This window comes from Hemitrygon akajei, chromosome 15, assembly GCF_048418815.1.
Source record: "Hemitrygon akajei chromosome 15, sHemAka1.3, whole genome shotgun sequence".
In the NCBI taxonomy this organism is placed as follows: Eukaryota; Metazoa; Chordata; class Chondrichthyes; order Myliobatiformes; family Dasyatidae; genus Hemitrygon; species Hemitrygon akajei.
Genome location: NC_133138.1, coordinates 86,814,900 through 86,830,964, shown reverse-complemented (window position 1 = coordinate 86,830,964; position 16,065 = coordinate 86,814,900). Strand labels below are relative to the sequence as shown.

The 16,065-nt window shown below is 41.5% G+C and overlaps 1 protein-coding gene across 6 annotated transcripts in view; it reads left to right on the top strand.

The window, feature by feature from the left end:
* LOC140739522 (serine/threonine-protein phosphatase 2A 55 kDa regulatory subunit B beta isoform) overlaps window positions 1-16,065 on the top strand; it is an 846,310-nt gene that overhangs the window by 753,696 nt on the left and 76,549 nt on the right. For all 6 annotated transcript variants that reach the window (XM_073067905.1, XM_073067904.1, XM_073067910.1 and 3 more), the window contains one exon: window positions 10,660-10,751. In XM_073067905.1, the coding sequence (XP_072924006.1) occupies window positions 10,660-10,751 (92 nt within the window). The remainder of the gene's footprint in view (window positions 1-10,659; window positions 10,752-16,065) is intronic.

Genomic DNA, 16,065 nt, shown 5'->3' with positions numbered 1-16,065 from the left:
ATGTTTACAGATGGATAACCTTCCAGAAGAACTGGCTACTTCTAATACAGATGAAAAGCAAGTTATCTGAAATTTTTGAATTCCAATTGTGCCGAGTTGGAAATGAGTTGCTGTTCTTCAAGCACACGTGTCTCATGACAATCATGTAGGCTGCCACTGATAAACAGATCAGAATGGAGATTGGAACCTTGCAATTGTACGTTAATGGGCAGGATTCCCAAGAGACCAAAACTGAATTATTAGAGAAAACATGTTTCATACTTACATTAAATGCAAAGTTGAAATGGAGTATTCTGTCTGATGTCAGAAATGCATATTTAATACAGCTTCAACGGTGGTTTCAGTTTGGAGCTAAAGCACTTGGCAAAGTTTGATTAATCCTGTTCACTTCGATAAGTTAGTCATTAAGTCGAACAATGCAAAACCAGACCAACACACACAAAAGTCCAGAGGAATTCAACAGGTCAGGCCACATCTATGGAGAGGAATAAATGGTTGATGCTTCGGGGCAAGGCCCTTCATCAGGACTGCAGAACCAGGTCCTTAAGCCCACAAGTATCAACCAAGTAATACTACTTTTTCTGGTAATTGGAAATCTGGAATCACATGTACCAAGAAACAATGAAAAACTTTGTTTTGCATGCCATCCATACAGATCATTGCATTATATCAGTGTACCAAAGTATCACAAGGGAAAACAACAATACCAGAATGCAGAGTATAATGTTGTAGTTACAGAGAAAGTGCAGTGTAGGCAGACAATAAGATGCATGTCATGACAAGGTCTTCGCAGTGGTCACTTTAAAGTACACCTTTATGCTGCTGGTTAATGCAAATATCTAATCAGCCAATCATGTGGCAGCAACTCAATGCATAAAAGCATGCAGACATGGTCAAGAGGTTCAATTGTTCAGACCAAGCATCAGAATGGAAGGAGAAATGTGTTCTAAGTGACTTTGACCATTGGAATGATTGTTGGTGCCAGATGGATTGGTTTGAGTGCCACAGAAACTGCTGATCTCCTGGGATTTTCACACACAACTGTCTCTAAAGTTTACAGAGAATGTTTTGAAAAACAGATAAAAACAAAAATATGAGTGAGCAAAAATGCCTTGTTAATGAGAGAGGTCAGAGGACAATGGCCAGATAGGAAGGCGACATTAAATCAAATACCTCCTGTACCTTATAAAGTGGCCACTGAGTGTCGATTGTGAGCTCAAGAAGTCCATTCAATAGTCTTAGAACTGTTAGATAGAAGCTGTTCTTGAACTTGATGGTATGTGTTTTCAGGCTTTTGTACCTTCTACCTGATGGGAGAGGGGAGAAGAGAGAATATCTGGGTGGGAGGGATCTTTGATTATGTTGGCTACTTTAGTGAGGCAGCAGGAAATCTCCCCAAATTTCAATCAACTACTGTAGATTCTATCATTCATCTATACAATAGTGTTATTTTGCAGTTGGCCAATTAGTTTACAAGGAAACTAGAGCATTTAGTGGAAATCCAAGTGATCACAGGGAGAATGTCTGCACATTGACGGTACAAAAGGGTCAGGATTGAAGCCAGATTTCTGGATCTGATAGCCAGCAGCTCTACTTGTTACGCCAATGTGTTGTCTTGGTGTGTAAGTTATTTCACATGCTAATATAGGCTGCTTTCTGATCAGCAGACTCTATTTCTGTTTTAAACTGAACTTTATCCCCATCAATCTGGCCACATGTTTACAATGCCTCAATAGAAAAAGCAATTTGCAAAACCCTACCTGTTTGCTGCTCCTGGACTCTATGCCCAGCAGATAATGCAATGCTGATGGAGGAGAAAAAGCTGAGCCAATATCACATATGGATAACTTCCAGCAGATGTGGCTAGTTCTGATACAAACAGAAAAAATTAGAAGAATTTGATATTGAATCCAGAATGTTTCAGTATTTCCAATTGGAAATTGGGTCCAAGTGTACTTTGGAATTATAATAGTGCAGGACTGTTAGAGAATTAAAAGGCAGTTAACAAGAATCTGCACTGAGCACGCGCTCCACAAAAGCTCAATTTATCTTAATTTCTCCATTATAGACAAGACCATATTGTTAACACTGGATGCTTGAAGGAAGTGTAATTGAATTGCTGCTTCATCTGGAAGAACCTGGATGGTGGGGGTGAGAAGAGGTGAATGAACAGTGTTGCATTGCCTGCTGTTGCTGGGGTTAGTGAGGTTGGAAGAGCAGACAATGGCGTCTCTAAAGGAATGATCCCCTTGCAATGCTGAAAGGGAAAGGAATGTGTAGTAGAATCTTGTTGGAGTTGGAAATTGTAAAAGCTGTTCCATTAAATGCAGAGATTGATAAGGTAGAAAGCAAGTACCAGGGTAATCTTGTCCTTGGTCTGTCCAGGATAGGACATTAAAACAGGTTGTGATGTGGTCAAGGACTCTGTCCATTATGATGGGAGGAAGCTACAGTTGAGGAGAAAGGAAGACATGTTGGAAGCATCTAAAAAGAAATGCACATCATTGGACCAAACCCAATGGAGAAAGGGGAACTGGGAGAATGGTGTGAAGGCTGTCTACAGTAGCTCTACTGGGAGTGAGTATGGTCAAGGTAGCTGTAGGCTTGTAATGAATGTTTGTTGTTAGCCCATCTTATTAGACAGCCATGGAGAGAGGTACGAAAGGAGAGGAAAATTTGGAGCCAGTGAACTGAATCCATACTGGAATAATGTATTACAGTGAGGAATAATCTGGCATGGGAGGTTGGCGAGTGAATAGGAAAGTTAGAGAGATATTCAATTAAATTTGAAACAGAAATTAGTATTCCAGCAATGTTGTTTCATTTATCCCTTCTCTTTATTCATTCCTTCTTGTCAGGAGGACAGATTGGAGCTTTACGCTCTTGCTACTCCACAGGTAGAGAGTGCAAGAGCAGGACTGGGTTCTTCTTGGCTTTTGAGAAGAGTATGTGGATTTAGAAGTGCAATCATTGAGCCTTTTTACTCCATCATTATATGATTGTAAATGATTTGGTTAGCTACATCTTCCAGCTCAATAGACCATAATGCCATAAGATTATAGGAGCAATAGTAGGCTATTTGGCCTATCAAATCTGTTCTTCCATTCAATCATGTCTATTTGTTTTTCTAATCCCATTCTCCTGCCTTCTCCCAAACACCCTTAATGCACTTCCATATGAAGAACCTACCAATTGTTGCCTTAAAAACACCTAATGACTTGGCCTCTGCAGCAATATGTGTCGACAGATTCCACAGATTCACCACCTTCTGGCTGAAGAAATTCTTCCTCATCTCAGTTTTAAAGAGATGTCCCTACATTTTTGAGGCTGTGCCCTTAGATCCTAGACTTTATTACTAATGGAAGCACCTTCTCCACATTGACCTTTCCCAGGCCTCTTCACAACTCAGCTGATCATATACAGTCAAAGTTCATCCTGGTATAGCTGAAGTGTCTTCTATGTTGTGAAGTTCACAGGATCCGGTTCTCAACCAAGGTTTTTATTCTGCATCAACCACCCACCATCTGTGCAGAGAGAAACAAAATTAATTTTTTTTTCAGGCTAAAATTCCTTTTCTCCCTTCACACATGCTGCCTGACGCATTGGGTGTCTTCTGGATTTACCACTTTTATTTCAATGTTTTTGGCATCCGAAGAGGTTAGCTTACCAACCAGTTTGGAATTTCAGTACTATGAGATTGCAGCTGGGGAACGGCACTGAGAATGGAAAGTCTCCGACTATTTAAAATTGATTAGCTAGAAAAGTATTCTTTTTCGCAGCTAAATTAGTTACTTAACAACAGTTACATGCTTGTTTCACATGTAACATTTGATTTCATTGACTCAGTTCCTTGGAAAAGATGTAGTATATTTACAGTCTGCCAGTGTAAGTAATTTATTTTTTCTGCATATTAACTTCCATACTATTTTCCAGATGCTTCATTGTCTTTGAAACCATAAAAAATGGAATGGCCCAGGAAACAAGTGTGCATTACTAAAAAATTGCATCTTTAATCTTTAAGGGAATTTCTAAGAGACTAACAGGGCACAGTTGAGTTAAAAGTGTGTGGAAACCAAATATGGAAGAGATGGACAAAAACACCTAGCATTGAAGTTCATTCAAGCACAGCCATGCAGATCTCCTAGTTGTCAGTCATTCAAATTATGCCTGTTCCCATACTGACTTGTCTATCCTTGGCCTCCTGCACCGCCAAGATGAGGCTAAACACAAACTAGAGGTACACCAACTCGTATTCCACCTCATTAGTCTACAACCTGACAGCACAAACATTGAATTCTTAAAATTTCTGTAAATCTCTCCCTCTCTATTCCTTTTCATCTCTCGTGATCTATCCAGTTTTTCCTACACACAGTCCAGCCGCATCACCTGGTTTCTCTACCCTCTATCACACATATCACTTTCCTATAATCATACATTCCTTCTGCTGATTTTCCTCCTCCATTATTCCCCTCTCCCCCATCCTCTCTCACTTGATTCCATGGTCCACATTCCTCTGCTATCATCTGCAGCCCTTTGTTGATTCCATCTGTCACCTCCCAGTTTCTGGTGATATTCCCACATTTCCCCTCCTACCTCTTAAAACCTTTTCTGCACCTTTTTAGGTTGGCTATCTCCCCTCTGTCTTTCAGTCCGGGTGAAGGGTCACAAAACGACTTGTTCAGTTCTCTCCACAGATGCTGATTGCCCCACAGAGTACCTTCAGCATCTTATATGTTTCTCCAGGTTCCAGCATCTGCAACCTTCTGTGGCTTGACTGGAATATGTAAGATTGGAATTCAAGAAAGTTAATGAACCAACTCCAGTGCCATTAGTAAATAATTTCTTTCCCTTTTCTATTTTCTAATTATGATTTAGAATTTAAATTTTTATTATATTTACTTTGATTTGTACTTCAGGAAGTGCAAAGTGCAGAAACAAATATCACTGTGATGATTGTACGCTCTAGTATCAATTGTTTGGTGACAATAAAGTAAAGTATAAAGTATAAAAATTCCTGTTATTTTACATGGTGGATAACGATATATCATGGTGCAAATAGCAGAGAATTTCAAACTTCCCAATAATTTAACATTTCCAAATATTTAGAGGTTTCTTATTGCTGAGCAGATGAGTAATTGAATTGTTCTTCATACAGTTTCACCAAATAACTTGCATTTGAGTTCATTTCCCAATGTTTGTCACTGAAAGATAATTCCAGGCACCATGGTTGAAAATGGGTTTTGTTAGAACATTCTCTCTACACCACAGCAACACACAAAGCACTGGAGGGACTCAGCAAATCAGTTAGATCTATGAAGAGAAACAGACTGGCAATATTTCACATTCAGATGAAGGGTCACATCCCAAAACATTGACTGTGCATCTCCCTCCATAGATGCTATCCGACCCATTGAGTTCCTCCAGCACTGTGTGTGTATGTGTCCAGATTCTAGCATTTACAGCCTCTTGTGTCTCAATTCTACTCTCCACACTTCTGGTCAAAGTTTTGTATTCCTTCATGGATTATGGCACTATTAGTTATGCCACCATTTAATATCCACCCAATCTCTTGTGAAAGTGGTGGTGAGCCACCACCTTCATCTGAAGATGAAAGTACATCTGCACTTTTGTTCAGTAGGGATTACCAGTTTGGCCCAGTGACAGCAAAAGCCACTTAAAAAGATCGGCTAGACAGAGACTTCAACAACAATAGCCAGGCATCAAGCTTCAAACAGAAGTACTCCCAAGTCTCCCCCTTCCGACCTTGGCCAATCAGCTCAATCAGTTTTATTGCTGATTTAATAAAGACAATCAACATCTATCTCTTCTCATTTCCTCTAATCCTGATACTCTGAGCTCCTACCCAGCTCCCTTTCATAATTACTTCAATGTCACCATCTCCTCTTCACCCTAGCTCCATTCACCTTCTTTGGCCTTCCCCACCTCTTTACCCCTGTCTCTCCATCCCACCCTGAAGCAAAAAGACATTCACAAACTATTTGGAAAACCTGGTAGTCTAAGGAACTGTGCCAATCGGCTAGAAACTATCTTCACTGAGATTTTTACCACCTCCCTGCAATTATGTGAAGATCTGGAATTCTTTAACGTTGCTACAATCATTCCAGTTCCCAAGGAAGACAAGATTACTAGACTCAATTATTATAGGCCAGTTGCTCTGACTTCAGTAGTTATGAAAACCTTTGAATGTCTGATGTTGGCCTACTTTAAGCCCACTACTGATCCTCTTCTTGACCAACTAAAGTTCAAATTGCTCAGTTGAGGATGCAGTTAATTTATGCCTTCATTACATTCTTCAACATTTGAACTCCCTCATCTCCCATGTGAGGATCTTGTTTGTGGATTTTAGCTCCATCTTCAACACTATTGTTCCAGAGTTGCTCCATAGCAAACTAACCCAGCTATCTGTCAGTGGATTACGAACTTCTCTACAGGAAGGAAGCAGTATGTAAGGCTGGCCTCCTGCTTGTCTGATCCTATGTCTATAAGCACAGGCTCTCCCCATGGCTGTGTACTTTCACCCCTCCTGTTCTCATTTTATGCAAATGACTGTACCTCCTCAGACAAATCCAAACAAATCTTGAAGTTCATGGATGCATGACTGTAGCTGGTCTCATCTCTAATAAAGAAGTGTTTGTAACAGCTTAGAGCTTAATGCTATCAAAACAGTGGAAAGGAGGATTGAATTCCAGCAGCAACCACCCTACCTGCCTCCCTCTCAGAAATTAATGGTCAGGCTATGACTATCATTGAGTTATTCAAGTTCCTGGGACTACCAATACCAATACATTGAAGTGGGACAAGCACTAGGAAAGCTCAGCAAAGATTGCTCTTCCTGTACCAGTTTAGGAAACTTAACATCTCAAGAATATTTACTCAGTCATCATTGAGAGTGTTATGACCACCTCTAGCACCATTTGGTTTCCTGCCACCTCCTTCCTCTCCAAGTCCAGGTTGCGGATTGTGGTTCACTCAGCAAAGATGATCATTGACTGTCAGCTACAGATGTTCAAAGACTTGTTCATCACCAGGGCAACGAAAAGATCTGGAAAAAGTTTCTTTCTTGTAGCTATCCAATGTCTCAACAAAACTCACTCTGGTGTAATACCCTGACTGTCCCTGCACAACAAATCAGTTACATGGTCTTTCCTGCTCCTCTTGTTCTGATGATAATTATTTAGTCTATTTATATGTTCACATTGATTTAATGTTGATTATTGACATTTGTGCTAATTGTTGATTGCTCATGGCTGTTTGTATTATTGTCTTTCTTATAATTTGTTGGTTGCTATTGTGCTGTCTGTTTTGGTGTTTTATGCTTGGCACCCGACCACAATCAATTCTGGTTTGTTTCGCATACTGGCAATAAAGTGATTCTGATTCTGAACAACAATGTATTTCCAAGACAGAGTGGGACATTGCTTTAAATTTCAAGATGACTTTATTCCCCATACATTTTCTGCAGACATCCATCTTGCACTGCTCCCCCTCTTTACAGCCTCAGTAGACATGTTTTTCCATAATCACTGGCTCTCTGTTCATTGTCAATGTCAGAATTCAGTGTTTTGTGATGTCTGGTGTTGTAAAGATGTCACAGATAATACAGCTGCCAAGGCTGTTTTTGACCATGTGAAGAAATACCTTCTGTTGACGATCCTGTTGGGTCTTCTCATACATTTTGTTCCATAGTCTGGTTGTCTCTCAGAAGAATTAGTTTTTGTCTCACTTTTGGAACAGCAGCATGCCTTTCTTCAAGTTCAAAGATCAGGCTTCAAGCTGTCATCTTGTTCCCTTGAAGCATATGATGTAACAGCCCTTACATTCAAAGTCCAGAGACAGTAGGCCTCTACCAACCTGCCCCTGCCTCACAACATGGTCCTTCAACAATAAAGCTTCATCATGAGTTCCTGAAATCTTGGACCAGTTTGGAGACTTTTCTCATTGCAGGCAGACATCAATGATGAAATTCACCAAGAAAGTCTCTGTCATAGCGCATGTTTTGTCTGTCTGGGCAACAGTGTCTTTAAAAATCTGGACTTCAAACTTCAAAATCAAACAAGGAGCTTGTGGTTTATAAGGAAGCCTAAAAAATTCTTAGAAGTGTATTAGGAAATTCAGGAGGAACTATGAAAACTCCTTAGCAGGTAGGATTAAAGAAAATCCCATGGCATTCCACCTACATTAAGAGCAAGAGGATATCTAAGGAGAGGGTAGGACCACTCAAACATGAAGGAGGGAACGTGCGCTTGGAGGTAGAGGATTTGAGTGAGGGTACCAAGGAGTGAGATGTTGAGGATAGTGAGATCATTGTGAAGCACGCTAATATGCCAGGGCATTTTGAGATTAAGGAAGAGGTAGTGTGTTGGGTTTCTTAAAAAAACATTAAGGTGGATTAGTCCCCAGGGCTCAATGGAACAGACACCAGGTTATTGAGAGGGGCAAGAGCTGAGACTGCAGAAACCTTGACAAGGTATTTATGTCCTCTCTAACTCCAGGTGAGGTCCTGGAGGACTGGTGAGTAGCTAATGTTGTTCGATTTTTTTCTGGGAGGGGAAATGTGAATAATCCTGTTAACTCTAGACCGATGAATCTCATGTCAGTAACAAGGAAATTATTGGAGAGAATTCTTAGGGATACAGTTTAAGGCTATTTGGAAAACCATGGCATAATTAGGAACAGTCAACATGTCTTTGTGCAGAGCAAGTCAAGTCTTTCTAACTTGATGTCTTTGACGAGGTGACAAAGATGACTGATGAAATTAGAGCTGTGGATATTTTCTACATGGAAGTTAGTAAGGCGTTTTACAAGGTCCTTCATGAGAGGGTCATCCAAAAGATTGAGATGCATGGGATCCAAGATGAATCGGTTGTTTGGATAACTGTGAGGTTATCCACTTTGGTGGCCAGAACAGGAAGGCAGATTACTATCTAAATGGAGTCAAGTTAGGAAAAGGGGAAGTACAATGAGATCTAGGTGTTCTTGTACATCAATCAATGAAAGCAAGCATGCAGGTACAGCAGGCAGTGAAGAAAGCTAATGGCATGCTGGCCTTTATAACAAGAGGAATTGAGTATAGGAGTAAAGAGGTCTTTCTGCAGCTGTACAGGGCCCTGGTGAGACCCCACCTGGAGTATTGTGTGCAGTTTTGGTCTCCATATTTGAGGAAGGACATTCTTGCTATTGAGGGACTGCAGCGTAGGCTCACAAGGTTAATTCCCAGAATGGCGGGACTGTCATATGTTGAAAGACTGGAGCGACTGGGCTTGTATACACTGGAATTTAGAAGGATGAGAGGGGATCTGACTGAAACATATAAGATTATTAATGGATTGGACATGCTGGAGGCAGGAAGCATGTTCCCGCTGATGGGTGAGTCCAGAACTAGAGGCCACAGTTTAAGAATAAGGGGTAGGCCATTTAGAACAGAGATGTGGAAAAACTTTTTCATCCAGAGAGTGGTGGATATGTGGAATGCTCTGCCCCAGAAGGCAGTGGAGGCCAAGTCTCTGGATGCATTCAAGAGAGAGTTAGATAGAGCTCTTATAGATAGCAGGGTCAAGGGATATGGGGAGAGGGCAGGAACGGGGTACTGATTGTGTATGATCAGCCATGATCACAGTGAATGGCGGTGCTAGCTAGAAGGGCCAAATGGCCTACTCCTGCACCTACTGTCTATTGTCTATAATTAGCTTGTCCATAGAAGTAGTCAATGACTTATTCTGGTTGGAGGTCCATGGTTAGAGACATTCCACATGGATAAACACAAGCAATTCTGCAGATGTTGAAAATCCAAAGGAACATACACAAAATGCTGGTCGGGTCAGGCAGTATCCATGGGATGGAAGAGGAAAGACACCAAAATAAAAAGATAGGGAAAGGGGAAGAAGGATAGTAGGAAGGTGACAGGTGAAGTGAGGTGGGTGGGAAAGGTAAAGAGCTGGAAATGAAGGAACCTGATAGAAGAGGAGAGTGTACCATAGGAGAAAGAGAAGAAGGAGGAGGAGCACCCGGGGGAGGTGATAGGAGGTGAGAAAAGGTAAGAGGCCAGAGTAGGGAATAAAAGAGAAGGGGAGGGGGAGGGAATTGTTTTTACTGGAAGGAGAGTCAATATTCATGCCAAGTTGGAGGCTACCAAGATATCACCTCCCCCTGGGTCCCTTCCACCTTCCCTTTCTTCTATGGCATGCTCTCCTCTCCTATCACATACGTTCATAGAGCTGCTGAACTGTAGTGATTAGGATTGGTACAAAACTGAACGGTTGAAGGAAAGTAACTGTTAGAAGCATAGAAGCATAGAAAACCTACAGCACAGTACAGGCCCTTCGGCCCACAAAAGGGTCATCTCCAGCCCTTTACCTTTCTGACCCACCTAGCTTCACCTATCACCTTCCAGCTAGCCTCTTTCCCCTCCCCCCACCTTTTTATTTCAGTCTCCTCCCCCTTCCTTTCCAGTCCTGAGGAAGGGTCTTGGCCCGAAACATCACTGTTTATTCATTTCTATAGATGCTGCCTGACCTGCTGAGTTCTTCTAGCATTTTGTATATTTAGCTGGGGTGTCTAATACTTGGATGAAAATGTGGATTCTATATCATTTCTGCCATTCATTTTTAATCCTCTTTCTTTCCTGTTGGGGTCTTTTAGGTGCATGAATACCTGAGGAGTAAGCTATGTTCCCTCTATGAAAATGACTGCATCTTTGACAAGTTTGAATGTGTGTGGAATGGCTCTGACAGGTAGGTAGTCCTTTTGATCTGCCTTTGCCTTCAGGCATTCACTGCAAATAAAACACAGGCAGGAGTAGGCCTCTTTCTCCGTGGGCTGGAGCTGTCATTGAAATGATCTCTTGTAGGTCAAAGTGCAATTACTTCAGCAGCTTCTATACGACGTAGAAGAAATTGAAAATGGGAAACACTCTCTAGGCCACATATAAACAGCAATCACGACATGAGGTGCCATATCCTGGCAAAAATCCAGTTTTCATATGGGGAGGTCTTTTGCTGAAGAAATCTCAGGGCCTACCTAAAGAGAAACGGACAGGTCTTGTATGTATGAATTTTCAGAAGGCATCTGTTAAAATGAGAGGTTTGTTACAAAATTATAAGCAACAGTATCAAAGGGGCAACATCTTAGAAATGGCTAAAACACAGAACGAAAAGGTAAATGTAGAATGAGGTAAGAGGTGTGCCTAACGACCTTCCACACTCTTGCTCTTCTACTTATATTGAAGGTTTGAACCAGACCCATGAAAAATAGTATTGAAATTTACTGATACAAACAAGATAAAGAAGGACATAACTGCTTGTGATTAAATAGACTGCACAAGGAACAACGCAGACAGGAAAATGTATAAGGACAGAGGGCAGATAGAGATTTTTGCTGTGAAATACATGGTACATTTTGTTGATAAGAATATTTGTGCAGTTTAAGGGATTAGACAAGCAGATCATGACTTGTGAAAAAAAGAATGATTATAATGATTATGAGTGATTATAAATAGTCTACTTTTACATTGTTCCTTAAACAGCAAATAGTCTTGAGACACTTCAAATGAACATTACACTGGTAAACAACAATGATTTTGCTTCCTGAATACCTTTGGGTGTACCTTATGGATTTTGGGTTGCTGATCATGAAACTCACCATTAGATTTCCCGATCATGCACCAGTTTTTTTAAAAATTGCCTATATTTGCTATTTCATAATTCAAGTCAATTAAAATGTTGCCCACAATATAAGCTGAAAAGTTTTCTATCTTGTCAAGGCATGCCTGGGCATACTTAGGCAGGGTGGATGCTGCATGGCAGGACGGGCTTTAGAAAGGCAATAAAGACATCATGTACACACCATTCTATGCATGTGTTTACATGTATATCGGTTTGAGATCACATTGATGCGCATACTCTATGCACATAGCATATTGTGCATACTCATTATAATAAAGTATTTTCAGGAGTAATTGTGTTAGCAAAATGTCTCACCAATGTTGTGTTAGCTGTAATACTTGCTGTTATGTTTGTGGCGAGTTTATGCTTAAATCTCAAAGACTGAGCATGATTCCTCTTATTAAGAAAGCCTATGAGCTTTACTTTGGGTCTCAAATTGATGACCAAGATGAAGCCCGGGCTCCTCATGTTTGTTGTGCAACATGCACTATTGATCTTAGAGCTTGGCTCAGAGGTACTCGGAAGAAAATGCTGTTTGCTGTCCCGATGATATGGCGAGAACAGAAGGATCATGTGATAGACTCTGCTTCTGTCTGACCAGTGAGTCTGGCTTCTCTGCTAAAAATAAGAAATCTGTTGAATATCCCAATCTCCCTTCAGCCACGAGACCTGTGGCGCATGACAATAGTCTTCCACCACCGAAGCCAACCAGAGACATGGAGTCTAGAGGGGGCAGACAAAGACGCCTTGATGCACAAGCCAGGAATGGAAAACGACATTGATACTAATACAGATTTTTTAACTCTTTATTATGAGTGACCTGATTGGACTTGCATTTGTCAAAGGCAAAAGCAGAATTACTGGGTTCAAGACTGCAAGGATGGAATCTGCTGTCACCAAACACAAAAATTTCCATGAAGGATTTTGATGTTTGAGACAGATGTTTCCAGAATAACTAATGCCAAAATTAAGGAAGGCATTTTTATTGGTCCACAAATCAATCAGGTCATCAATGATAGGCATTTCAAAGAACTTTAAATGGGACCAGAGAAAATTGCATGAAAGGCATTCAAAGATGTTGTTGAACATTTTCTTGGCAACTACAGTGCACCAAGCTATATGCAGCTGGTTGACAACATGCTTCAAGCATTCAAAATCATGAAGTGTACATGTCACATTTTCTACATTCCTGTTTAGAATTCTTCCTTGCAAATCCTGTCACTGTCAGTGACAAGCATGGTGAAAGGTTTCACCAGGATATTGTGGTCATGGAAAAATGGTATCCAGGAAACTGGAATCCATCAGTGCTGGCTGATTATAGTGAGAAGCCTCAGACACTCGGTACAATGAAAATCATCAACAAAACATTTTTAGCTTAGTTGAACTATTGCAAAATGTCAGCACCATTATGCAATTAAACACATTATATTCAATAAAAGTTAATTTCTTGTTTCTCCAAATTATAAATAGTGATATAGTACTTATAATTACAATAGTCTGAAATTATAGCAACACACACCCGAAACGTCGACAGTGCTTCTCCTTATAGATGCTGCCTGGCCTGCTGTGTTCCACCAGCATTTTGTGTGTGTTGCTTGAATTTCCAGCATCTGCAGATTTCCTCGTGTTTGAGTCTGAAATTATATTTGTGTTCAGTTTCAAGCTGAACATAACCACAAAAAATGTCTGAGGAAGCAACACCTTTGAAAAAAATTTACTGTTCAGTGTAATCAGTGTGGATGTGGTGGGTTGAATGGCTTGTTTCTGTGCTGCATGATCCCCTGACTCTGTCCAATGGATTATACCAGAGAAACTGGGAATTGTTCTTACAGCAGAGATTCAGAGTCATGTATTCATAGAAAACACAGCACAGAAACAGGCCCTTTGGTCCATCTAGTCCATGGTGACCATTTAAACTGCCTAGTCCCATTGTCCTGTACCTGGACTATAGCCATTCATACCACTCCAACCCTCCATCTATATATCTATCCAAACTTCTTTTAAACATTGAAATTGAAATCTCATTCATCACTTGTACTGGCAGCTTGTTTCACACTCTCACCACCCTCTAAGTGAAGAGGTTTCCCCTCAAGTCCCCCTTAAACAATCACTATATACCCTTAACCCATGACATTTAATTGTAGTCTCACCTAATGTCAGTGGAAAAGGCCTGCTGACATTTACCCTATCATAATTTACCCCTCATAATTTGTATTCCTCTATCAAATCTCACCTCAAACCTCCACACTCTAGGGAAGTTCTAACCTATTCAACCTTTCCTTATAACTTAGGTCATTCAGTCCCAGCAATAGCCTTGTAAACTTTCTCTGCACTCTTTCAATCTTATTTACACCCTTCCAGTAGACAGGTGACCAAAACTGCACACAATGAACTTCCAACTCCTATACTTAGTACTTTGCTTATTGAAGGCTAATAAGCCAAAAGCTTTCTTTACGACCCTCTCTACCTTTGGCTCCATTTTGAAGGAATTAAGTATCTTTTTCCCACATCCCTTTGTTCTACCATACTCCTCAATACCCTACTGCTCACTGTGTAAGACCTACCCTGGTTGGTCCACCCAAAGTGCAACACCTCACATTTGTCTGCTTTAAATTCCATCTGCCATTTTCAGCCCATTTTTTCAGCTGGTCCAAATCTCACTTCAAGATTTGATAGTCCTCCTCGCTGTCCACTACATCCCCTATCTTGGTGTTGTAGCCTCCGTACCCCCAGTTGACCCCCCGTTTGCCTATGGTAAACCGCCGTCGCCCCGCCAGTAGTGCAATACTTCTTTGTAAATACGGTGTAATGCCCCCCAAGTACACGCTCACAATACAAGTACCAGACAATACCCAAAAGTGAATAAATAATTGCAACTTTATAGTGATTTCTTAGTGATGGGTTAGTAGAAACAGATAACCTAAAGGCACCAAAGTAATAATCAGTTTGTCAGTTTGTGCACATATTTTAATATGTTGGAGCTCATGCCTCCGGTTCCTTTATCGAGCCTTCGGCCACCGTCCGAACCGCCGATGTCCAGTATCTGTTGCTCTGGAACCGCTGCCCGCTCCACACATGTCCGTCCTCCTCACGCTCCTCCCGGAAAAGACCACGAACTCCCATTCAGCTGATACAGACAAGATAGCATAACAATTCTCCATTGGTTAGTTTTCCCCTTATCAATACCCGTAACCCAAACGTACGAGACACTGGGTCCCATTACAGCATTACAGAGAAGCCATTTTATTATAAAATACGGAGAAGCCATTTTGTTAGCCTGAACAGTTAACACCACTGTTTCTGGTACTGAGAACCCTACATTGTCATTCACAAATTTGCTAATCCAGTTAACCACATTATCATCCAAGCAACACACACAACATGCTGGAAGAACTCAACAGGCCAGGCAGCATCTAGGAAAAGAGTACAGTTGACACTTCGGTCCGAAACCCTTCGGCAGGACTGGAGTAAAAACCTGAGGAATAGATTTAAAAGATTGGGATAAGGGACAGAGAAACACAAGGTGATTGGTAAAACCTGAAGGGGAAGGATGAAGAAAAGAACTGAGAAGCTGATTGGTGAAAGAGACAGAAGGCCGTGGAAGAAAGAAAAAAGGTGGGGGGGGGGGAGACACCAGAGGGAGGCGATGGGTGGGCAAGGAAATAAGGTGAGAGAGGGAAAAGGGGATGGAAAATGGTGAAGGGGGAGCGGGTGGGGGGCATTACTGGAAGTTTGAGAAATATACTGTATGTTCATGCCATCAGGTTGGAGGCTACCCAAATGGAATATAAGGTGTTGTTCCTCCAACCTAAGTGTGGCCTCATCATGACAGAGGAGGAGACATATGGAAATGGACATATGGATGGACATATGGGAATGCGAATGGGAAGTGAAACTAAAGTGGGTGGCCACTGGGAGATCCTGCTATTTCTGATGGACGGAACATGGGTGCTCAGTGAAGTAGTCTCCCAATCTATGTCAGGTCTCACCAATATACAGGAGGCCACACTGGGTACACTGAACACAGAATATGACCCCAACAGACTCACAGGTGAAACGTCACCTCACATGGAAGGACTTCTTAGGATCCTGAATGGTAGTGAGGGAGGAGGCACGTGTAGCACTTGTTCTACTTGCAAGGATAGGTCCCAGGAGGGGTCAGTGGGGAGGGACAAATGGGCAAGGGAGTTGCGTAGGGAGCAATCCCTGTGGAAAGCAGACAGTGGGGGAGGGGAGGTGGGAGGGAAAGATGTGCTTGGTGGTGGGATCCCATTGGAGATGGCAGAAGTTGCGGAGAATTATGTGCTGGACATGGAGGCTGGTGCGGTGGTAAGCAAGGACAAAAGGAACCCTATCCCTGGTAGCGTGGCAGGAGGTTGGGGTA